The sequence below is a fragment of the Motacilla alba genome, chromosome 4 (genome assembly GCF_015832195.1).
Source record: "Motacilla alba alba isolate MOTALB_02 chromosome 4, Motacilla_alba_V1.0_pri, whole genome shotgun sequence".
Taxonomy (NCBI): Eukaryota; Metazoa; Chordata; class Aves; order Passeriformes; family Motacillidae; genus Motacilla; species Motacilla alba.
The window spans coordinates 76,798-100,928 of NC_052019.1; the positions used below are offsets into that span (position 1 = coordinate 76,798).

At 61.9% G+C, this 24,131-nt stretch overlaps 2 protein-coding genes and 1 non-coding gene across 9 annotated transcripts in view; all 3 read right to left on the reverse strand.

The window, feature by feature from the left end:
* Positions 1–335: 335 nt before the first annotated feature.
* On the reverse strand, positions 336–3,360 carry NOP56 (NOP56 ribonucleoprotein). Its single transcript, XM_038135568.1, has 10 exons — positions 3,294–3,360; positions 2,986–3,075; positions 2,646–2,760; positions 2,405–2,566; positions 2,041–2,239; positions 1,593–1,780; positions 1,364–1,515; positions 1,085–1,185; positions 779–927; positions 336–530 (listed from the first exon to the last, which is right to left on the reverse strand). The coding sequence occupies exons 1-10, from the start codon at positions 3,294–3,296 to the stop codon at positions 379–381; spliced, it is 1,311 nt and encodes a 436-aa protein (XP_037991496.1). The 5' UTR covers positions 3,297–3,360; the 3' UTR covers positions 336–378.
* Positions 601–672, reverse strand: LOC119700997. The gene has a single exon (XR_005256978.1). It is a non-coding gene; the product is annotated as a small nucleolar RNA SNORD56 (small nucleolar RNA).
* A 670-nt stretch (positions 3,361–4,030) lies between the features above and the next one.
* DCTN1 (dynactin subunit 1) overlaps positions 4,031–24,131 on the reverse strand; it is a 63,177-nt gene continuing 43,076 nt past the window's right edge. For 5 of the 7 annotated variants that reach the window (XM_038135385.1, XM_038135381.1, XM_038135384.1 and 2 more), the window contains 24 exons: positions 23,162–23,359; positions 22,257–22,461; positions 21,868–21,946; positions 21,175–21,334; positions 20,155–20,259; positions 19,806–19,997; positions 19,115–19,231; positions 18,269–18,421; positions 16,995–17,155; positions 15,869–16,037; positions 15,459–15,527; positions 14,970–15,032; positions 13,921–14,070; positions 13,033–13,194; positions 10,795–10,926; positions 10,541–10,669; positions 9,345–9,487; positions 8,888–9,054; positions 8,496–8,510; positions 8,033–8,166; positions 6,771–6,960; positions 5,776–5,852; positions 5,421–5,510; positions 4,031–4,341 (listed from right to left, as the gene is read on the reverse strand). In XM_038135385.1, coding sequence (XP_037991313.1) covers positions 4,204–4,341; positions 5,421–5,510; positions 5,776–5,852; positions 6,771–6,960; positions 8,033–8,166; positions 8,496–8,510; positions 8,888–9,054; positions 9,345–9,487; positions 10,541–10,669; positions 10,795–10,926; positions 13,033–13,194; positions 13,921–14,070; positions 14,970–15,032; positions 15,459–15,527; positions 15,869–16,037; positions 16,995–17,155; positions 18,269–18,421; positions 19,115–19,231; positions 19,806–19,997; positions 20,155–20,259; positions 21,175–21,334; positions 21,868–21,946; positions 22,257–22,461; positions 23,162–23,359 — 3,198 coding nt within the window. In that variant the 3' untranslated portion in view covers positions 4,031–4,203. The remainder of the gene's footprint in view (positions 4,342–5,420; positions 5,511–5,775; positions 5,853–6,770; positions 6,961–8,032; positions 8,167–8,495; positions 8,511–8,887; positions 9,055–9,344; positions 9,488–10,540; positions 10,670–10,794; positions 10,927–13,032; positions 13,195–13,920; positions 14,071–14,969; positions 15,033–15,458; positions 15,528–15,868; positions 16,038–16,994; positions 17,156–18,268; positions 18,422–19,114; positions 19,232–19,805; positions 19,998–20,154; positions 20,260–21,174; positions 21,335–21,867; positions 21,947–22,256; positions 22,462–23,161; positions 23,360–24,131) is intronic. The other 2 variants (XM_038135382.1, XM_038135387.1) reach the window with 1 other exon arrangement.

Genomic DNA, 24,131 nt, shown 5'->3' on the forward strand with positions numbered 1-24,131 from the left:
CCTTCATCACAGATCTCACCATCACCTTCATCACCAGAGATCTCACCCTCACCTTCATCCCCAGCACCTCAGCATCACTTTCATCCCCAGCACCTCAGCACCACCTTCATCACCAGATCTCACCCTCATCTTCATATCCCAGCACCTCAGCATCACCTTCATCACAGATCTCACCCTCACCTTCATCCCCCAGCACCTCACCATCATCTTCATCAACTCCACCATGTTTTTTCACCATCCCAGCACCTCCCATTCACAATCTCCATCCTCTGGCACCTCACTACTGCCATCTTCATCTCCCCCAAGACCTCACCTCCTCCTCCTCCTCCTCCATCTCTCCCACTGCCTCCACTTATCACCCTCACCACTCTTCATCCCTCAGCGTCCCCTCCTCCTCTTCCTCCTCACCTCCACCACGGCCTCCTTCATCACCTCCAGGTTCTTGCGGGGCGGCTCCCCGGTCTCGTAGAAGGCCAGGCGCTCCTCCACCTGCTCCCGCAGCTTGTCCCCAAAGACACTGGTGGGGACCTCTGCGGGGAGGGGACGGGGGCGCTCAGCACTGACCCCGCACCCCCAAACCCCCCCGAGTCCCCCCGAGCTCTGCTCAGCCCACAGGAGTCACCATTCACCGCGGTGAGATGCTGTTGACGAAAAATGTTCCCATCACGGCAGAGCGGCCCCGAATCCCCCCGAGCGCCCTCCCCGTGCCCACCTGGGCACCGAGTGCCAGTGCCCACCCCGCCTGTGCCCCCAGAACCCCCGAGAGCCCCCGGCGCACCTGAGAAGCAGTCGATGCGCGAGGCGATGGTGCACTTGTTGGCCAGGTAGCGCGAGATCCGCCCCTTGTTCTTGGCGGCCGCGCGCCCGATGAAGGTGGAGTGGAAGATGAGGCCGTACTTGGGGGTGTTCCCCCGCGTCTTCAGCGCCCTGCGAGTGCCCGGGGTGGGGTCAGGACCCCCGAATGTCACCCCCACCCGCCGACAGCCCCTCCCCAGCCCGCCGTGCTCCGGGGGTCGCTCGGAGCGGGGCCGGCCGCTCGCCCCGGCCAGGCGCAGCCGCGGCCCCGTGGCCGCCATGGCGGTACCTGAACAGGGCCTTCTCGGCGCCCAGGATCTGCACCGTCGACGCCGGGTACTTGGCCAGGTTGGTCAGGCTGCCAGCGTGAGAGATGAGGCGGGCACCCACCTGGGGGACGGCACGGGGGGGTTACGGGTGGCTCTGAAGCCCCCAAGGGCACCGAGAGTCCCCGCAGGCCGGGGATCAGCGGTGGAAGCGTCAGCAGCGCGACTCAGTGGATTGACAGATTCACTCAACATCATCTCCGCGGCCGGGGAGGTGACAGGGGGTCTCTGGGGACACTCACCACCTCCCCGATGAGGGCCGACAGGCTGGGCGCCACCTGGCTCATCTTGGAGCGCAGGTACTCCTGCAGCCCCTTGCGGTAGTCGGACAGCGAGATGACGCGGCGGGAGAAGCTCTCGATGTTGATGAGGTCCAGGGGGGAGATGTCCATCCCTGGGGGGGGCACGGGGTGAGCGGCAGCACCGGGCACGGGGCCGGGCCCCCCTTGAGCCCCTGGGAGCCCCCCTCACCCATGGAGGAGCGCGAGGCCTCCAGGATGGCCTGGGCCTTGGCGCTGTCCATGACGATCTCCTCCAGCCCCTCGAGGCTCTCCTCGCTCAGCTCGCGGCGGTTCCCGATGAATTTGGCCACCCGGCAGTACATGGCGTTCTCGGGGACGATCTTGATCAGCTCGGGGAAGTGGTACCCGTACCACTCGCTGCGGGGACAGGACATGGTCACTGGTGCCACCCGGGCCCCGCCCCAGCTCTGTGCGTCCCCGGGCCACCCCACCACGTCCCCGCATGTCCCCCCCGGTCCAGGCCGTGGCCCTGTGGCCCGGCCAGCGGCCCCTGGGGTGCTGCTGTCCCTCCCCGGTCTGTACAGGCGGCCGGAGCGGCGGCGGCCGCCTGCGGTAAGCGTGGGGAGGGAGGGGGACCCCCAAACCCTTGAAACCCCCCAAAACCCGTCGCCACCGACCGGACGCGCATGGAGAAGGTGTTGATGTCCTTGTCCAGCTGGTCCAGCAGGCTGATGGACTGAATGATCATGTTGTCCACGCGGTGCACGTTGAACTTCACCTTGGCCCGGGAGTAGCTGTGGCCGAGCCCCAGCTGGGCCTTGGCCGCCGACTGCGCCGTGAGGCCGCGGACCAGCGCCGCGAAGTGCAGCCGGATCCCTGCGGGACAGCGCGTCACCGGGGGGACACCGGGGACACCGCACGGACGCTGAGCCGCCGCGGCGCGCACCCCAGGGACACCTCACGGCAACGGCACCGGGTGCCCCCGCTCCTCCCGGGTGAATGCCGGCACCCCCCCGCGATGTCCCCTCTGTCCCCGCTCACCTCGCATGAGCTCGGCCACGACGCCCCCGGTCTGGCACTGCACCCCCAGCTCCTCCAGCACGGCCGCGCCCATCTTGGCATCGCCCACGCCCAGCAGCACCTTCTTCCTCTTGGGGGGCAGCGCCGTGTCCAGCAGCAGCCGCAGGTCCTCGTGCAGGACTCCTGCGGGACACGGAGGGCTCAGGGCGGCCCGGGGGTCCCCGCGGGAGGGGGCTCCCGGTGTCGCCGGCGCCGCGCTCACCCTCGGACACGGCGTTCATGTTCTCCAGCGCGCTCTGCGCCGAGCGGAACGGCGAGAAGGCCACGAGCTTCACCACGTTGTGGAACTTGCCCAGCGTGAGGACGCTCTCCTCCACCTGCGGGGCGACCGCGGCGGAGCCGGGGGCTCCGGTCACAGCCGGGCCCCGGCACTGCGACCCCCCGCCGCCCCCCGGCCTTCCCCGCCGCTCCCCGCCCGGGTCCTTCCCCCTCTGCCCGTCCCCGCCGTGTCCCCTCCTGCCCGCACCTCCCCGGTCCCCGGTCCCCGCCCCGCTCCGCTGCCGTTCCCCCCGTCCGCGCTCCCGCCGGCGCCGGTGCCGTACCTGCGGCAGCAGCAGGCCGATCTCCTCCACCTCGCGCACGGCGAACAGCGCGTAGCCGGCCGCATGTTCGAACAGCACGTGCAGCAGCACCTGCGGCACCGAGGGCTCCGCTCACCGGGGGCGGCACCGGGGCCGCGCTCCCGCCCATCCCCGCGCCCGCCGCCCCACCGCAGCGCCCCGCCCGGCTCGATGCGGCTCCCCCGGCCTCCCTCCGGTCCCGGCCCGTTCCGATGCGGTCGGAGGGGGCTCCTGGGTCCCTCCCCACGCCCGATGGCGGCGGATGCGGCGCGGGCCCGGCCCGCACTCACCATCGTCCTCCCGCCGCCGCCGCCGTCCGGAACTGACGCGCTGTCCCCGCCGGAACCCCGCCTCCTTCCTCCTCCACCAATCAGCGCCCACTGCGCCGCGCCCGCAGCCAATCACCGCGGGCCGCCCTCGATGGGCCCGCCCGCAGCCAATCAGGCAGAGGAGGTGCTTACCCCGCCCCTTTCGGCGACACCTACCAATCAGAGACTGGAGGGGGCGCGCCTCCCCGCCTCTTCCTGCGCGCCGACCAATGGGAGCCGCGCGCGCCCCAGCCCCGCCCCGCCCCTTCCCGCGCCGCTCGGGGCGCGCGCGGCCGCACGTGGCGGGAGCCGCCCCCCCCCCCCCCCCCCGCTGTCCCCGCGGTGCCACCCCGGGACCCCCGATGGCCCCGCGTCCCCTCCCGCGGCGCCCAGGCCTCTCCCGGCACCCTCCTGCCACCCTCCGCGCCCTCCAAGTGTCCCCCATGTCCCATCCGGGACCTCCCAATGTCTCCCGGTGGCACCCCAGGGTCCCCAAACGTCCCCGTGGTTCCACCCGGGCGCTCTCTGTGACCCCCGGGGTCCTCTCAGTCCCCTCCCGTGACTCCCAGTGCCCCTCTCGGATCCCTCCCGTGACCCCCCGGTGCCCTCCCGCTCCCTTTTATGCTCCCCCGTGTCCCCTCGGTGTCCCCGCGGTGTCCGGTGCCCGGTTCCAGGCGCAGCAAGCGCGTCCAGGGAAGTTTTATTGGATGCCAGGAGCGCGGGGGGTCCCGGGGGGTCCGGGGGGGTCCCGGGGGGTCTGTAGTGTCCGAGAGCAGCGCGGGGGGCCCGGATCCCCCCGGGGGAAGCGGCTCGGGCTCCACCCGCGAGTGGGGCCGGCGTGGGGGGAACGGGGTGTCCCGGGGAGGGGACAGCGGGGTCCCTCGGGGGCGGCTCAGGCGACGAAGTGCTGGCGGAGGTGCTGCAGCAGCTCGGGGGTGAGCAGCACGCGGTGCGCCTGGCCGTGCCCCGGCGCGCACGGGATCGTCACCCGGCCGCACAGCGCCGCGCCCCGCGCCTGCTCCTGCTTGGCCTGCGGGGACAGCGCCAGCTCAGCGCCACCAGCGGGGGGGCGGCTGGTGGCGGGAGCAGGGGGGGTCCCCTTGGGAATGGGGATCGCTCGGGATCGGAGTTTGACAGAACGGGGGGGGCTCGAAACTGGGGGTCAGGTACAGGGGTCCCTGGGGATGGAGTGGGACCCTCAGGACAAGGGGTTCATTGGGATTGGGGTCCCTCAGGATTGGGGTCCCCCAGGATAGGGGGTTCCTTGGGATTGGGATCCCTCGGGACAGGGGGTCCCTTGGGATGGAGTGGGGCCCTCAGGACAGGGGGTTCCTTGGATTGGGGTACCTCAGGACAAGGGGTTCCTTGGGATTAGGGTCCCCCAGGACAGGGGGTTCCTTGGGATTGGGATCCCTCGGGACAGGGGGTTCCTTGGGATTAGGGTCCCTCGGGACAGGGGGTCCCTTGGGATGGAGTGGGTCCCCCAGGACAGGGGGTTCCTTGGATTGGGGTACCTCAGGACAAGGGGTTCCTTGGGATTAGGGTCCCTCAGGACAGGGGGTTCCTTGGATTGGGGTACCTCAGGATAGGGGGTTCCTTGGGATTAGGGTCCCCCAGGATAGGGGGTTCCTTGGGATTGGGGTCCCTCGGGATAGGGGATTTCTTGGGATTAGGGTCCCTCAGGATAGGGGTTTCCTGGGATTGGGGTCCCTCAGGATAGGGGGTTCCTTGGGATTGGGGTCTCTCTGGATTGGGGTCCCTCAGAATTGGGGGACTCTCAGGAACGGGTTTTTTTGTGACTGGCGTCTCTTGGAATTGGGGTCCCTCAGGATTGGGGGTTCCTTGTGATTGAGGATCCCTTGTGATTGGGGTCCCTTAGGATTGGGGGGCCCTCAGGAATGGGGGTATCTTGGGATTGGGGTCCCTCAGGACTGGGGCCCCTCGGAATTGGGGTGCTCTCAGGAACGGGTGTTTTTTGTGACTGGCGTCTCTTGGAATCGGGGTTCCCTCAGGAATGGGGGTCCCTCGAGATTCGGGGGTTTCTTTGGGATTGGGGTCCCTCAGGATTGGCCCCTCAGAGCCGGGGGGTCCCTGGGATGGGGCTCTCACCTTCAGGAAGGAGGAGGACGGGAAGGTGCCGAAGGTGGTGGAGACGCCGGCGCCCGGCTGCTGCTGAACCATCTCCCGCAGCGTGTCGTCCTGGGGGCACGGCAGGGTCACCCCAAAACCCACCCGGGGGGACCCTCATCACCCCCCAGGGCCCCTGACCCACCCCCCAGAGCCCCTCACCCACCCTGGGCAGGCATCAGAGGGGTCAAACCCGACCGTTTGGGAGGAGAACGGGAATGGGCGGCACCTCGTCCCCTCACCGCCACCAGGGGCCACCAGCCCCAGCCTGGGGGCTGGAGGGCAGGGCTGGGGGTGCCACCAGGTCCCCCCCACGCTGGAGAAGACCCCTCCTCACCTTCAGGGCGTCGATGGAGTTCTTGAGGGCGCAGAGCCGGGCCGTCTGCTCCAGCAGCCGCGCCGACGAGCTCCTCGCTGCGGACAACGGGAAGGGAGGGATGGGCCGGGGGGACACGGACACAGCTGAGCACTGTGAGCCCCTCGGGCCGGCTCCCGGTGGCTTTTGGGGAGTTTGGACCTCTTCAGGCTGGCACCCGGTGGGTTTTGGGGGGTTTGGACCTCTTCAGGTTGGCACCCAGTGGGTTTTGGGGGGTTTGATCTCTTCAGGTTGGCACCAGGTGGGTTTTGGGGGGTTTGATCTCCTGAGGTTGGTACTGGGTGGGTTTTGGGGGGTTTGATCTGCTCAGGTTGGCACCCGGTGGGTTTTGGGGGGGTTTGACCCCCCTCAGGCTGGCACCCGGTGGGTTCTGGGGGGTTTGACTCCCTCAGGCTGGCACCAGGTAGATTTTGGGGGGCTTTGACCTCTTCAGATTGGTACCAGGTGCATTTTGGGGGGCTTTGATCTCAGGTTGGTACCGGGTGCATTTTGGGGGGGTTTTGATCTCAGGTTGGTACCGGGTGCATTTTTGGGGGGGGTTTGATCTCAGGTTGGTACCGGGTGCATTTTGGGGGGGTTTTGATCTCAGGTTGGTACTGGGTGCACTTTTGGGGTGGTTTTGATCTCAGGTTGGTACCGGGTGGCTTTTGGGGAAGGTTTGACCCCCTTGGATTAGTACCAGGGGGATTTCAGGGCTTGGGGGGCTCCCCAGCAGGGACAGGCTGAGCCACCCCGGAGCAGCTCATCCCCTGGACACCGAGCCACGTGTCCCCAGCACACCGATGGCCCCGAGGGTGACAGGGATTGGCACTCAACCCAAACCCCCCAAACCTGCCAGCAGAGCAGATCCCGCCCCGCAGCGAGCCCTGCCCCGGCTGGCACCACTGTGAGCAGAGGGACAACCCAGATGTGCCGCAGACCCCTCAAATCCCAAGGGAAGCTTTTGTAGGACCTACTGGATTTGCTCTGCCTCACGTCCAGCACCTTGGCGTTGGCGCTGAGCTGGTAGAGGCTCTCCAGCAGCTGCGTGGTCTTGCGGTAGAGGCTCTGCGTGGGCAGCCCCTCGGGCGGCCGCTCGCGCGCCACGGCCACGCGCGGCACCTGCAGCGGCGCCAGGCTGGCCAGCTCCATCCTCAGCTGGGCACCCTGGCATCCATGGGAAACGCCGGTGAGGGACGGGGGGAACGCCGGGACAAGGCAACGGGGAGGAGAGGCCGGGTGGAAAATGGGGGAAAGCAGAAAAGCAGGCGTAAAATGGTGCTGAGGACAGCAGGGGTGGGAGCAGGGGTGTCCCTGGCTCGTGGGGCTGGTTGGATTTGGGAGATGTTAATGAGCTGCTCCATCCCATCCATTAATTAATATCCATTAGAATAGTTGGTTAATTGGGTTATCTGCTGCTGTGCCCATGAGGTGTTCATTAATCAATCAATCAATCAATCGATCAGTGAATCAATCAGGCTGTGCCACAGGCATCTGCACCGAGGGGACAGGGCTGGCAGGGACATCAGCACGCCCAGTTCCACCAGCATTCCCAGCTCCCAGCGCTGGCCCTGCTCCCAGCCCCTCCTTGGGGCACTCCAGATGAGAGCCTGTTCTCCAGCTTATCCCACATCCCACAGGGATCACATCCCACACAGATCCCATCCCATGTGGATCCCATGCCATGGAGATCATATCCCACATGGATCCCATCCCACAGGGCACATCCCCCATGGATCCCGTCCCACATGGATCCCATCCCACAGGGATCACATCCCATGGGGATCACATCTTACCCAGATCATACCCCACAGAGATCACATCCCACCTTGATCCCATCCCACCCTGATCCCATCCCACACTGATCCCACCCCACATAGATCCCACATGGATCCCATCCCACATGGATCACACTCCCCATGGATCACATCCCACATGGATCACACTCCCCATGGATCCCACCCTACATGGATCCCACCCCATGGGGATCCCACCCCACATGGATCCCACATGGATCACATCCCACATGGATCCCACCCGGATCCCACCCCACATGGATCCCACCCCACATGGCTCCCGCCCCACAGGGATCCCATCCCACATGGATCACACCCCACATGGCTCCCATCCCACATGGATCACACCCCACATGGCTCCCGTCCCACAGGGATCCCATCCCACATGGATCCCACCCCACATGGCTCCCGCCCCACGGGGATCCCATCCCGTTCCCCCTGACCTTGAGCAGGTTGTTCTCGTTCTTGAGGTGTTTCAGGGAGAGCTGCAGGGCGTCGATCTGCTGCAGCAGGAGGGGTGAATCCTTCACCTGCACGGGTCCCGAGCCGCCCCCCGGCGCCTGCCCGGCCCCGACGCCTGCGGAGGGCACTGCCGTCAGCGCTGCCCCCGTGACGGTGGCACAGGGCACGGCCTGCTGGCACCAACACGTGGCACCTCCCCGGAGAAGTCCCACCAGCTCCCAGTGCCCCTTCCCAAGGCTCTCCAGCTGGGGGTCACCCCTCTCCACATCCACCCCAGCTCCATGCTCATCCCTCCCTTCCCAACCCCCCTGGAGCCACCAGGGCTGGCAGCCTCCGAGCAGGACCCGGATCCTTCCCTGGCTCCCAAATGGAGCTGTGTCCCGGGGTTTGGGGTCCTGGGGTTTCACCCCCATGCACTGGGGCTGCATGCACGGTGTGTCCTACCTCGCTGCTGTTCCTCTGCAGCACAGGGAGAGGGGCCGGGAGAGACAAGAAAAATCAGGATTAAAGCCCCGGATTGGGCGGGAGAGGAGCTGTGGCCGGAGCAGCTCCGGGCTCCCAGGGCACGTCTGGGACCGACCCCATTGCCAGCAGCCGGGAGTGACCCAAGCAGGGCCCCTGCAACGCTGCCCCAGAGCCAGGGGCTTGGCACCGAGCTCCCAGGCTGCTCCCGCTCCTTTGGTGGTGAGAATGTGCCAGCAACATTCCCGGGAGCCAGGACTGGCAGTGTGGGAGAGACCAGGAGCTGCTGCGGGAGCACCATTCCCAAATTCCCGGTCACACGTGACCCCTGGAGCTCCTGTGCCAGGAGGACGCCCCGGCCCCGCGTCGCTCACCTCCGGCGATGCCGGACACGATGGAGGCCACGCCCGAGGCCGGCGGCCCCCGCAGCCCCTCAATTGTCCTCTTGGACTGGTTGTTCAGGCGCTGCTTCAGCTCCACCTTCTCCGACTCCAGCTGGTCAATGTCAGCCTGGAGAGCGTCCATGGTCTCCTCAAACTCCCTGGGAAGAGCACACAGAGGGATGTGTGAGGCCAGGGATGCTGCCTGTCCAGGACCCCTTATCCTGTCCCTCCATCCCTCGTCCCCAGTCCCTCTTCAGCTCTCCTGGAGCCCCTTCAGGCCCTGGAGGGGACTCTGAGCTCTCCCTGGGTCCTGCTCTTCTCCAAGTGAACATTCCCAGCTCTCCCAGCCTGGCTCCAAGCAGAGGGAACCCAGCTCTTGGAGCAGCTCCGTGGCTTCCTCTGGATGAGCTCCACCAGCTCCACACCCCCAGCCCCGTTCCAAACTCACTTCTCCTTCTTCTTGAGCAGCGTCTGGGTCTCATCCAGCTTGGTCTGGATCTTCTCCACGCGGTCATCCGCGTCCTTGGACGCGCTGTCCAGCTTCTTCTCCAGCAGGCTGAGCCGCACGTTGGCCTCGCTGAGCTCCTCGCCCTGGAGCAGCAGGGAGGGAATCGAGGAGCTGGGGGAGCCCCCAAATCACCAGCACCCACAGCTGGAACCCAGAACAGCTCCCCAGAGCCCCCAAATCACCAGCACCCACAGCTGGAACCCAGAACAGCTCCCCAGAGCCCCCAAATCACCAGCACCCACGGCTGGAACCCGGAACAGCTCCCCAGGGCCCCCAAATCACCAGCACCCACGGCTGGAACCCAGAACAGCTCCCCAGAGCCCCCAAATCACCAGCATCCACAATTGGGACCCAGAACAGCTCCCCAGGGCCCCCAAATCACCAGCACCCACGGCTGGAACCCAGAACAGCTCCCCAGGGCCCCCAAATCACCAGCACCCACGGCTGGAACCCAGAACAGCTCCCCAGAGCCCCCAAATCACCAGCACCCATGGCTGGAACCCGGAACAGCTCCCCAGGGCCCCCAAATCACCAGCACCCACAATTGGGACCCAGAACAGCTCCCCAGGGCCCCCAAATCACCAGCACCCACAACTGGGACCTGGAACAGCTCCCCAGGGCCCCCAAATCACCAGCACCCATGGCTGGAACCCGGAACAGCTCCCCAGGGCCCCCAAATCACCAGCACCCACAATTGGGACCCAGAACAGCTCCCCAGAGCCCCCAAATCACCAGCACCCACAGCTGGAACCCGGAACAGCTCCCCAGAGCCCCCAAATCACCAGCACCAACGGCTGGAACCCAGAACAGCTCCCCAGAGCCCCCAAATCAATCAGCACCCACGGCTGGAACCCAGAACAGCTCCCAGCTCCCACCCTGAGCACCCCAGAACGTGGTGGGGGCAAGATCTGGATGGCAGCACCTCCCTGCCCATGGGAAAAACATCCCCAGGAGATCTGGATGGGGCTTGGGATCAGCATCTCCATAGGTAGGATGTCAGCAGGAGTGTGGAGGTGAATCCCACAGCAGCCAGGAGGGTGGAGATGGGCGAGGGACAGGCAGGGATGGGTGAGGGACAGGCAGGGATGGGTGAGGGACCTGCCAGGAAGAGCAGGGATCAGTGAGGAACACCTCACCTTGATCTTGAGGGACTTCTTCAGCTCCTTGATGACCGTCTCCCTGTCCTCCAGCTTCAGCCCCAGCCCCTCAGCATCCGTGATCTCCGCCCGGAGCGCGGCCGCCCGGAGCTCTGCCGGCGGCGTGGGCTGGACCAGCGGGACAATCGGGATTTTAGGAAGAATCCCAGACCCCCCAGCTGCCCAACTCCCTGTGCTGGCCACCCACAGCCTCCTGGTGACCGTGGGTGGTGACAGAACAGAGCCCAGCCCACCTTGTTCTGCGGGCGGTCGGCGTCGTACTCGCCCTCCTGCATGGCCGTGGCCATCTTGTTCATGGTGGCCATGAGGATGCTGCAGGACTGGCGCAGGCACTCGTAGGGATTGATGCCCTGGGAGCCGTAAATCTGGGAAGGACAGGAAGGACCTGGCTGGTGGCCCTGGGATGGGCTCACAGCCCCCGACCCACATCCCACAGCTGGCGTTTCCCTCTGATGGTTAAGGATGTCCCTCTGACATTTAAGGGTGTTCTGTGATGTTTAAGATGTTCCTCTGATGTTTAAGGGTGTTCCTTTGATGGTTAAGGATGTCCCTCTGATATTTAAGGGTTTCCTCTGATATTTAAAGGTTTCCTCTGATATTTAAGGGTGTTCTCTGATGTTTAAGATGTTCCTCTGATGCTCAAGGATGTCCCTCTGATATTTAAGGGTTTCCTCTGATGTTCAAGGGTGTCCCTCTCATGTTTAAGGGCAACCCTCTGATGTTTAAAATGTTCCTCTGATGTTTAAGATGTTCCTCTGATGGTTAAGGATGTCCCTCTGATTTTTAAGGATATCCCTCCGGTGTTTAAGGATCTCTCCCTGACATTTAAGGGTGTCCCTCTGATGGTTAAGATGTTCCTCTGATGTTTAAGATGTTCCTCTGATGTTCCTCTGATTTTGAAGGATGTCCCTCCGGTGTTTCAGAATCATCCTTACAATCCACATCCAACACAAGACCTTCACTTCCATCAACAAATCCAACCAACAAAATGCAAAAAATTCCACACACAAAAATCCAAGTCGCACCAAACAGAAGAGGACGATTTACACAAACCCCACCCCTTGTCCCTTCACCACAATTCCACCAAAACCAGCCCAAAATCCAGAGACACCACATCCACTGTGTGCAGGGAGAGATGGAAAAGGCTCTGGAGAGCCGAGGGGGCTCAGCCTGGAGGAAAAGAGGCTCAGGGGGGACCTTTCCTCTCTCTACAAGAATTCCCCACGATCATTCCACCCTATGGAATGTGGGAACCACCACACCAGGCAAAACCCCAGCTCATCTCCTCAGCGAGACCACGGAGCTGCAGGGACAGCACAGGGCAAGGCACCGTGCACGTGTGGCATTCCCTGGCCGTGTCCCGCCTGGGAATGGTGGGAAGGGTGTTCCACCTGGGAAGGGTGAAGGATGTCCCAGCTGGGAATGGTGTCCCAGCTGGGAATGGTGGGAAGGGTGTTCCACCTGGGAAGGGTGAAGGATGTTCGACCTGGGAATGGTGAAGGATGTCCCACTTTGGAATGGTGAAGGATGTCCCAGCTGGGAATGGTGGGAAGGACATCCCACCTGGGAATGGTGAATGATGTCCCAGCTGGGAATGATGGGAAGGGTGTTCCACTTGGGAATTGTGAAGGATGTCCCACCTGGGAACAATGGGAAGATGTTCTACCTGGGAATGGTGAAGGATGCCCACCTGGGAATGGTGGGGAGGGTGTCCCACTTGGGAATGGTGAAGGATGTTCCACCTGAGAACAGTGGGAAGGATGTCCCAGCTGGGAATGGTGAAAAGGATGTCCCACTTGGGAATGATGGGAAAGATATCCCACCTGGGAACGGTGGGAAGGATGTTCTGCCTGGGAATGGTGGGAAGGATGTTCCACTTGGGAATGGTGAAGGATGTCCCAGTTGGGAATAGTGGGAAGGGTGTCCCAGCTGGGAATGCTGAAGGATGCCCAGCTGGGAATGGTGGAGGATGCCCAGCTGGGAATGCTGAAGGGTGTCCCAGTTGGGAATGCTGGAGGATGCCCAGCTGGGAATGCTGGAGGATGCCCAGCTGGGAATGCTGGAGGATGCCCAGCTGGGAATGGTGGGAAGGGTGTCCCAGCTGGGAATGCTGGAGGATGCCCGGCTGGGAATGCTGGAGGATGCCCAGCTGGGAGTGTTGGAGGATGCCCAGCTGGGAATGCTGGAGGATGCCCGGCTGGGAATGGTGGGAAGGGTGTCCCGGCTGGGAATGCTGGAGGATGCCCAGCTGGGAATGGTGGGAAGGGTGTCCCAGCTGGGAATGCTGGAGGATGCCCAGCTGGGAATGGTGGGAAGGGTGTCCCAGCTGGGAATGCTGGAGGATGCCCGGCTGGGAATGCTGAAGGGTGTCCCAGCTGGGAATGCTGGAGGATGCCCGGCTGGGAATGCTGGAGGATGCCCAGCTGGGAATGCTGGAGGATGCCCGGCTGGGAATGCTGGAGGATGCCCACCTGCTCGCTGACTTTGAAGGCCAGCTCCTCGAGGCGCGGGGCCGGCAGCCCCTCGTTCTCGGCCAGCGGCGCGATCAGCTGCGCCCCGGCCGCCGCCACCTCCTGCAGCACGGCCACCACCCACGTCAGGTGCTTCCGGCACTCCAGCAGCGTGTCCGACACCTGGCAGGGCAGAGCGGGATCATGGGAATGGCACGGACACGTGGGCTCCTGGAATCCGCACGCGCCCCGGGATCGTCACCAGGATTGGGGAAATAAGGGGAAGATGGAGGGAACGGGTCCTGGGTGTGAATCCAGGTCTCCATCCGAGATGGGAACACAAAATCCAGATGCCACATCCATCGTGTCCAGGGAAGGAGCCCCAGGAGCAGCTGAGGGAGCTGGGAAGGGGCTCAGCCTGGAGCAAAGGAGGCTCAGGGGGGACCTTGTGGCTCTGCACAGCTCCTGCCAGGAGGGGACAGCCGGGGGGTGGATTTGGGATCTTATCCCAGGGAACAGGGACAGGAGGAGAGGAACGGCCTCAGGCTGGGCCAGGTTGGATATTGGGAAAATTCCTCCTGGGAAGGGCTGCCCAGCCCTGGCACAGCTGCCCAGGACAGGGGGACGTCCCCAACCCTGGGGGGATTTAACATCCACATGGATGTGACACTTGGGGACACGGTCAGTGATGGCCTTGGCAGTGCTGGGGCGTGGTTGGACTCAGGGATCTCCGAGGGATTTTCCGATAAACCAATCCCTGATTCCACGATCCCGGCTCAGCTCACTCCACTTCCCTCTGCCCTGAGCCGCTGCCCAGCTTCCCTGGAGCATTTGCTGCCAGCCCAGTGCATCCCGCAGCTCCCAGTTTGTGCCTGAGGGGTGGCCTGAGGGACGTCCCTGTCCCCTCACCTGCGCTCCGAAGCCCAGGGCCGCCGGAATTCCCGGCGCGTCCGTGCCCGGCATGCGGCGCCGGATCTTCTTGCAGAACTGGCGGATGTCGCTGCACGACGTCTCCAGGTCCTTGAGCAGGATGGCCAGGTCGGCTGCCTCCTGCCCGGCCTGGGGACACAGAGGGACTTCAGAGGGACACTGGGACATGGGGACCTCAGAGGGACACGGGGACACCCAGGGGCACAGGGACAGAGGGACTCAGAGGGACACAGGAACACAGGGACATGGGGACACAGAGGGACCTTGGAGAGAGTGACCTCCGAGGGACACAGGGAGAGAGAGGGACCTTAGAGGGACACAGGAACACAGGGACATGGGGACACAGAGGGACCTTGGAGAGAGTGACCTCCGAGGGACACAGGGAGAGAGAGGGACCTTAGAGGGATACTGGGACATGGGGACATGGGGACACAGAGGGACCTTGGAGAGAGTGACCTCAGAGGGACACAGGGAGAGAGAGGGACCTTAGAGGGACACAGGAACACAGGGACATGGGGACACAGAGGGACCTTGGAGAGGAGGGACCTTAGAGGGACACTGGGACACAGAGGAGCACAGGGATAGAGGGACTCAGATGGATCTCAGAGGGACACAGGAACAGAAGGACATGGGGACACAAAGGGACCTTAGACAGAGGGAACCTCAGAGGGACACACAGAGAGAGAGGGACCTTAAAAGGACACAGGAACAGGGGAACATGGGGACACAGAGGGACTGTAGACAGAGGGACCTCAGAAGGTCACAGGGAGAGAGAGGGACATGGAGGGACCTCAGAGGGACACAGAGTGACAAGGGGACACTAATGGACCTTAGGGAGGGGGAGCTCTGACAGACACAGGGACAGAGAGGGACCTCAGAGGGACATGAGAGACAGGGAAGGACCTCAGACAGAGGGACAAGAAGGGATCTCAGACAGAGGGACAAAGGGACAGCAGGAAGCTGGCACGTGCCCAGCCATCCTGGCAGGTGCTACCTGGAGGAAGATCCTACCTGGAGGAAGATCCTACCTGGAGGAAGGCCCGCAGCCGGCACACCTCCACCCCCATGCAGTCCAAGGCACTCTGGGTGAACTGTGGGCACAGGGACAGGGACCCTCAGCACAGGGACAGGGACAGGAGGGGTCCCAGGCCACACTGGCGCTTCAGTCCCAGGAATTCCAGGATGGACCCTGCCACCAGCCCAGGATTTTCAGGAGCAGGGAAACGGGCTGAGGCAGTCAGGCTGTTTTTGGTCTGTTTTGGTTTTATCCAGGGGTGCAGGACTCTGGTTCTTCCCTTGGGAAATCTGGGATACAACCCCCACCCTGAGACAGGAGGGACTCCACATTCCCACTGCTGCTCTTCTCGTCCCCATGTCACCATTCCCTGACCCCAGTGCCACCACTGGGGAAGAGTGGCTGTACTGGGGAGTGGCAGCAGGGACATTTTCCCTCCCACAGGGATCCTGGGGGACACAAAGGTGGAAAAGAGGGACCAGGGAAGGGTGTCCCCGCTCACCTTGATGTGGTCAGCCAGCTGCAGGGTGCAGTCCTCAGCCTGGTCAGCCAGGTGGATGCTGTACAGGTGCTGTGGGAATGGCAGGATCAGCATCCTCATGGAAAAATCCAATGTGGGAACACTCAAAAAACCCCAAATGTTGAGGGTTTGGGCCATTTTTTAAATGGAAGTAACAACAGTGCCCCAAAAGAGCTGGTGGTGCTTAATTCCACAGGTGAGCAGCGTGGAAGGAAGGAATGTGGGGTGGGAGAACCACATCCCCCGGGGACACAGAGCAGGGGACACAGCCACGGTCACCTGGGTGACAACACCCAAAGGAAAGGGCTGCCAAAAGGAGCTAAATCCCAGCTGACCCGTGTCCAACAGGTGAGGTGGCACCTGCCCCCAGTGCCACCACTCCCCAGCCCCACCTGGTAGTACTTGATGGCTTTGGTGAGCGGCTCCACGTTGACGGTCTCGTCCAGCTGGTCCTTGTGGAGCAGCTCGATCAGGAAGTCCAGGGAGCGCTCGTGGACGCTCATCTCGGGGTACAGGGTCCCCACCTTCTTGTACACCTCCACACTGCAGCGGTTCAGGGCCCTGAGGGGACAGGGACAAGGGGCTGGGGGCATCTCCGGGCAGGACATGGGGAATCAGAGCCCTGAGGCATTGCTGGCCTGGGGACAGGGACACGGCCGTGACCTGGCTGGGGCTGGAGGGCCTTCCCTGGGGGACACCAGGAGGTTCATGGAGAGATGTGATCCCTCACAAGGGAATAAGGGGATCCTGCTGCTTCTTTGTAGCCTGGCTCCCAGAATTCCTTCCCATGTCATCTCTTGGGAAGGACACACAGAGGTCACAGAGAAGGGGATCCTGCTGGTTTTTTCTAGACTGGCTCCTAAAATTCCTTCCTGTGTCACCTCTTGGGAAGGACACACAGAGGTCACAGAGAAGGGGATCTTCATAAGGGAACAAAGGGATCCCACTGCTTTTTTCTAGCCTGGCTCCAGAAATCCCTTCCCAAGTCACCCTTTGAGAGGGACACAAAGAGGTCGTGGAGAAGGGGATCCTCTCGGGGGGATAAGGGGATTCTGCTGGTTTTTTGTAGCCTGGCTCCCAAAATCCCTTCCCATGTCACCCTTTGAGAGGGACACAAAGAGGTCGTGGAGAAGGGGATCCTCCCGGGGGGATAAGGGGATTCTGCTGGTTTTTTGTAGCCTGGCTCCCAAAATCCCTTCCCATGTCACCCTTTGAGAGGGACACTGAGAGGTCATGGAGAACCCAGAGCTTTTTTCCAGCCCAGTTCCCAAGATCCCATGTGATCTCTTGAGAGACACAAAGAGCTCATGGAGAAAGGGATCCCACTGCTTTTTCTTTTTTTTTTTAAGCCCAGCTCCCAACATCCCTTCCCATGTCATCCCTCGGGAAGGACACACAAGGAGGCTCACAGAGAAACGACCTTATGGCAAGGCAACAAAAGCGACCCCACCACCCTTTCCCATCCCGGCTCCCCAAATCCCTGGAACTCCGCCCGCAGAGGGAGGGGCGGGTACTCACTGCTCGTATTTGTGGAGCGTGGCCTGGAGCAGGCTCAGGGAATAGACGAGGCCGGCGGCGAAGCTGAGCTGCTCCCCGGGGGCTCCGCGCAGCCCCGCCCGCTCCGCGCAGCTCTCGCTCAGCTCGAACCTCTCCTGCGCCTGTTTGCTGATCAGCTCGGCCTGGGGGAGACGGGGAAATCCTTCAGGGCATCCCAGGCTTCCCTGCTGTGTCCTGCTGAGCCGTGGGTAACAGCCCCTGCACCCCCAAAAAGTGACCCGTCCTTGCAAAGTGAGCGCTCTCACTGCTGAGTCACCACCCCCGGCTGCTTCCTCCCCTTCCCTTCTCCCAGATTTTATAATCGTGGAATCACGGAATTACTGAGGTTGGAAAAGTCCCTTAAGACCATCGAGTCCAACTGTTCCCCCAGCACCACCACTGACCATGTCCCCAAGTGCCACACCCACAGAGCTGTTCAATCCCCCAGGGATGGGGACTCCACACTGTCCCCAAGTGCCACATGCACAGAGCTGTTAAATCCCCACGGATGGGGACTCCATCACTGTCCTGAGCCACATGCACAGAGCTGTTCAATCCCCCAGGGATGGGGACTCCACACTGTCCCCAAGTGCCACACCCACAGAGCTGTTCAATCCCCCAGGGATGGGGACTCCACACTGTCCCCAAGTGCCACATGCACAGAGCTGTTAAATCCCCCAGGAATGGGGACTCCACACTGTCCCCAAGTGCCACATGCACAGAGCTGTTCAATCCCCCAGGGATGGGGACTCCACACTGTCCCCAAGTGCCACATGCACAGAGCTGTTAAATCCCCCAGGAATGGGGACTCCACACTGTCCCCAAGTGCCACATGCACAGAGCTGTTCAATCCCCCAGGAATGGGGACTCCACACTGTCCCCAAGTGCCACATGCACAGAGCTGTTCAATCCCCCAGGAATGGGGACTCCACACTGTCCCCAAGTGCCACACCCACAGAGATGTTAAATCCCCCAGGGATGGGGACTCCATATTGTCCCCAAGTGCCACACCCACAGAGCTGTTCAATCCCCCAGGGATGGGGACTCCATCCCTGTCCTGAGCATCTGTGCCAGGCCTGGACACCGCTTTCCAGAAGGAATTTTCCCAATATCCCACCAGAACCCCTCCAGGGACGGCAACTCCAGTCACTCAAGAACTTTGGGAAGTTCTCCAGCAGTAAACACCCAGAATCCCCAACTCCCCTGGGGACAAAGGTGTCGTTTGCCACCCAGGGGCTCTCCCCAGCCTGTCCCACCTTGCAGATGAGGCGTGGGATGAGCAGGAGCACCAGGACGCAGTCGTGGTCGCCGCCGTGCCGCAGGAAGCTGTCGGGCATGAAGGAGGTGAGGAGGGACACGTGGCGGTTGGCCTGCTGCACTTCCATCTGCCGCAGCTCCATCTCGATGGCCTGAGGGACACCGAGTCACCCGGCTGCTCCGGAGCCTCGCCGGCACAGCCCAGCTCAGGGGGATCCATCATGGAATTCTGATCCTTGGAGAATGCCTCAAGGCCTGTCTGGGATCTCCCAGCCCACCCAGTGTCACCCCGTGCCACGGGCAGGGACACCTTTCTCTATCCCAGGGTGCTCCAGCCTGGCCTTGGGCACTTCCAGGGGTGGGGAGGCCTGAGTTTCTCTGGGAAATCCCTTCCGGGGCCTCACCATTCTCACAAAGAAGATTTTTTCCCCCATATCCCAGCCCAATCTCCACTTTTTCAATGGGAAGCCGTTCCCCGTGTCCTGTCCCTCCATCCCTTGTCCCCAGTCCCTCTGCAGCTCTCCTGGAGCCCCTTTAGGCCCTGCAAGGGGCTCTGAGCTCTCCCCAGAGCCTTCCCTGCTCCAGGGGAACATTCCCAGCTCTCCCAGCCTGGCTCCAGAGCAGAAGGGCTCCAAAATCCTGGAATGGTTTGGGTTGGAAGGACCTTAAAGCCCATCTCATTCCACCTCCATCCATGGGCAGGGACACCTCCCACTAGCCCAGGTTGCTCCATGCCCTGTCCAACCTGGCTTTGAACACTTCCAGGGACAGCCACAACTCTGGGAATACCCTGGAGCTTGTCCCAGGGCATGGATAAGCCCATCCAGGTCTCCTGCTGGCCCTACCTTGGCGTGAGCTTTTGTCTCTGCGAATTTGATCTTGAAGTCGAACATCTCGGGGGGCGGCTGCTGCTGCTTCTCTGCCGACGCTTCCTGCTGGCTCATCAGCTCCCGGTTCACGTCCTGGCCACAGGGACATGGGGACATGGAGATCAGAGACCCCGCACCCCCAGCAAGCCCCTCCCCAAGCCTCCCAGCACCTCCTCCTTGGGGGGCTCCTTGTGCAGCACCCAGTGAAGGTGGAGGGGAGGGAGAGGCACCAAGCGTGTTCCAGTCCAGGAATATCCACAGGCTCGTTCCCAAGGCCAGCAGACCTGAGCCCAGGGCTGGGATAACCCCCACAGGGAAGGATTTTTTTCCCAATATCCCATCTAAATCTCCACTGGGAAGCCATTCCCTGTGTCCTGTCCCTCCAACCCTTGTCTCAAGTCCCTCTCCAGCTCTCCTGGAGCCCATTTAAAGCACTGAAAGGGGCTCCGAGGGTTCCTTGAAGCCTTCATGAACATTCCCAGCTCTCCCAGCCTAGCAGGAGAAGGCACCGGGGGGGTCCCTATGGAAGCTCCACGAAGAACCCGCTCGGCTCCAAGCTGTGTCCTGCCGTGCCCACGACATTCCCAGGGGATCCTCCCTGTGGCTCTCCTGGCCACCACACCAGGTGAGCTCCAGGAGGAGCCGGAGGTGCCCCACGGGGCCGCACCTGCAGGTGAGCCGTGAGCTCGCGGTACTTCTTGATGGTCTGCTGGTAGTCGGCCACGGTCTCCTGCGCGGCCTCCACGCGCTTCTCGGCCTCGCGCACGCGCGCCGTGGCCATGTCCAGCTGCTCCCGCAGCTCCAGCTCCGTCTCCCGCGCGTTCTCCTGCAGCTCGTCGTTCATCTCGTTCATGGCTTCCTGCAGGGACGTGGCCCCGGGGGGACAAAGTCACGCGGTGCGGCTCAGACGCGTCCCGGCGCTCTGGAGAGCTTCCTCAAATGCCTCTGGCTCTGTCATTCCAGCTCCCCATCCCGACCCCCTGGAGCGGCTGTTATCCCAGGGAATTCTGCCTTACCAGGTCCCCGACGGTCTCACGCAGCTCCCGGACCTTCTCCTCCAGATCCAGGTTTCTCTCTGTCAGAGTCTCCACCATCTCCTCAGCACCCAGCGCTGCGTCCACCTGCCAGGACACACATCCCAATACATCCCTGCTCCAGGACACACATCCCAATCCATTCCTGCCAGGACACACATCCCAATACATCCCTGCTCCAGGACACACATCCCAATCCATCCCTGCTCCAGGACACACATCCCAATCCATCCCTGCTCCAGGACACACATCCCAATCCATCCCTGCCAGGACCCAGGACACACATCCCAATCCATCTCTGCTCCAGGACACACATCCCAATCCATCCCTGCCAGGACACACATCCCAATCCATCCCTGCTCCAGGACACACATCCCAATCCATCCCTGCACCAGGACACATATCCCAATCCATCCCTGCCAGGACCCAGGACACACATCCCAATCCATCCCTGCCAGGACACACATCCCAATCCATCCCTGCCAGGACACACATCCCAATCCATCCCTGCTCCAGGATACACATCCCAATCCATCCCTGCCAGGACCCAGGATACACATCCCAATCCATCCCTGCCAGGACACACATCCCAATCCATCCCTGCCAGGACACACATCCCAATCCATCCCTGCCAGGACCCAGGACACACATCCCAATCCATCCCTGCCAGGACACACATCCCTATCCATCCCTGCCAGGACCCAGGACCCACATCCCAATCCATCCCTGCCAGGACACACATCCCTATCCATCCCTGCCAGGACCCAGGACCCACATCCCAATCCATCCCTGCCAGGACACACATCCCAGCTCCAGGCAGAGCCCAGCACAGCCCCGCTGCTGGAACGGGGTTTGGAGTTAGGGAATATGGGACCAGGAGAGTTGGTTCCTGCAGTGGGGTCTCTGCACGTGGCTCTCCAGGCGTCTCAATGCCCCAAATGTCCCCAAACCGCCCCCAAGGTCCACGAACATCCCAAATATCCCATGCCACCCGTCCCTCACCTGCTCCTTGAGCTCATCCACCGTCTTCTCCGCCTGCTTCACCTCCTCCTGCAGCTTCTCCCGCTGCTGCCGCAGCGACTCCAGCTCCGTGTTCTTCTTCTCCATCTGCTTCTGGAGCTTCACGTGCTCCTGCTTCTCCGAGGCGGACAAATCCCGCATCCTGGGATGGCCACAGGTCCCGTCAGCCCTCCCAAGAGCCCCTGCCTGCTCCAGCCAGGATAACAGAGCTCATCCATCCCCATCTGCCCCTCCCTGGTGGGGACACGAGCAACATTCCCAAAATCCAGTTCATTTACACCAAGGGATGGGTCCCACCTGAACTTCTTGGCCGTGGATTCCCAAAAAGCTCTTGAGCCCCAAGCCCTGGAAGGTGGGATCATCCAGGGAGAGGTAGATCCCAGGGCTGGGCAGGTTCTGGAGAACAGTGCTGGGATACGGAGCACCACATCCACAGGGAATGAGGCATTCCATTGGGAATGAGGCATGGGAGTGGTCTGGAGCAGCTCACTGTCCCCATCCCCTGTGACAAGGGACTCTCCCTTCCCTGTGGATGCTTTAAGAGCTCGGCAAAGATCCCAGAGCCGCCAGCAGGAATGACACGGACTGCTCCAGGGGATTGGGATTGGTGCTCTCAGACCTGGGGAGCACAGGAGGCCTGGGGAGGACTTTGGGGAAGCACAGGTGAGCTCCCACCTGACAAGAGCCTCCTTGAGCCTGGCGTTCTGCTCCTCCAGCTGTTTGACCTGGTAGCTGGATGCTGCTCCATCAGAGCCTGTGGGGGAAAGGAGCAATCAGAATCCCAGAATCCCAGAATCCCAGACTGGTTTGGGTGGGAAGAGACCTTAAATCCCACCCATCCCCACCTCCTGACATGGGCAGGGACACCTCCCACCATCCCAGGGTGCTCCAAGCCCCATCCAACCTGGCTTAGGACACTTCCAAGGATGTGACACTTCCAGCTTCTCTGGAAGAATTCATTCCAGGGCCTCAGGAACCTCACAGAGAAGAATTCCTTCCCAATATCCCACCTAACCCCACCCCATTCTTCTATCTCCAAGCCCAAAGTCCCTCCTTCTTCCCACCTTTCTCCTCGATCTCGTGCTTGAGGATCTCCAGGTCCATGGTGAGGTATTCCACCTTCTCCTTGAGGGAATCCACCTCCTGCTGCAGGGACTCCGCTCGCTCCTCGGCCATCTCCTTGTCCAGCGTGGCCATCTCGATGGCGTCGGCCGTGTCCGCCATCTCCTCCATGTACCTTTCCTTGGCTTCCAGGGCATCCTTGGCTTCCTGTGGGCAAGCACAGCAGGTGAGGGGACCCCACAACTCTGGAGAGACCCCGCAACAGCTCTCAGGAAATTATTGTCCCTCAAGGCTCTCCCGAATCCAATGGACACCAGGTTTTCTGGGATGGGAGGGGATGGCCCAGTGCTCCGGGGTGTCCCAATCCTCTCTTCCCTGCTCCACACCCAGACAGCCTGGCAGGAGAAACATCTGCAGGTGAGGACAAAGGTAAGGAGACAGGGAATAGTGGAGCAGACAGATAAATCCCTGGGGAAAGAAACCAGGAATCCACCGTGGAAAAGTAGGGCAGGGAGAAGGAAACGCTCCTTGGCTGTGTGGATGGAATCCTGGGAGCTGCAGGCACAGGTGAGGGGGAAAGGGAAGCACCTGCAACTCCTGGAGAGAGAGAGAGGGAAGAAGGAAGCACCTGAAGAGACAGATAGAAGGGGGAAACATCTGGAGAGAGAAGGAAGAGGGAAGCACCTGGAAAGAGAGGGAATAAGGAATTCAAATCCCACCTTGGCTCAGCCTGATTCCCAAATACACCCCACGTCGATTTGGAGCAGAGGAAAAGACCTCGAGTTGCACCAGGGGAAGTTTAGTTGGACTTTGGGGAAATTTCCTCCCAGAAAGGTTTGTCAGGGCTGGAATTCCTCCTGCAGTCACCTCTCCGGGCACTGCCCCATTCCCAGGGACACTCACTCACCTTCTTGGCCTCCTTCAGGCGCTTCTGGAGGTCAGCCTGCTGCTCCTGCATTTTGCTCTTCCATTCCTGCACCTGCTCCAGCTGGATCTTGTACTTCTCCAGCTCCTTGAGCTTTGCCTTGTCCTCATTCCTCTTGATTTTCAGAGTCTCCAGCTTCTCCTCAAGGTCCCTGACCTGAGCACGGAGATTCTCCTCCTCCTGCAACACCGAGCCAAGAATTAGGGAAGGAGCAGGGACATCCTTTGGACAGAGCTCTGGGGATGTTCCTGGAAGCCCAGGGAACCTGGCCTGACTTTGGTCATCGAAACTGGGGCACTTTGAGATGAGAGGGACTCGGGACAAGGGCCTGGAGTAGCAGGATTAGATGGGATATTGGGAAGGAATTCCTGGCTGTGAAGGTGGGGAAGCCCTGGCAAAGGTTGCCCAGAGAAGCTGTGGCTGCCTGATCCCACTGCAGCATCCAGATCACTCCCAGGTGATCTCCCCCCAGGGAAAACTGATCCAGGTCCTTTTCCAGCAGCTCAGCTCCCAGGGCAGGGAAAGGCTGATGCCAGCATTCCCCAAAGGAAGGGCTGCAGGGATAAAGGGATGTCACCTCCCTCCCTGGCAGCAGCCACAAGGGCTAAAGCTTCAAATCCCAAAGCTGGGTGACAGAAAGGTACAGCTCTTGGAAAAATCCAGAACCTCCCATGGATTCCTCCTCTGCTGCTTTCCCAGCCTGGACATTCTGATGTCCCCAAAAAAGCTATTTCTGCACCCAGCTACAGAAAGCAGTTACCAGAGGGCTCTGGGAATGGGGACACAGGTGGGGACATCCCCTATTCCCACCCTGGGGTTCCTTCTCCAGCTCTCCCTTCCACACACAGTCCCAGAGCTTTGTCCTCTCCTGCTATTCCCTCCCTGGCCTTGTGCTCCAAATCCCTCCCAAGCTCTAATTAACTCATTAATCAAAGCAGGATGGAAGTGATGA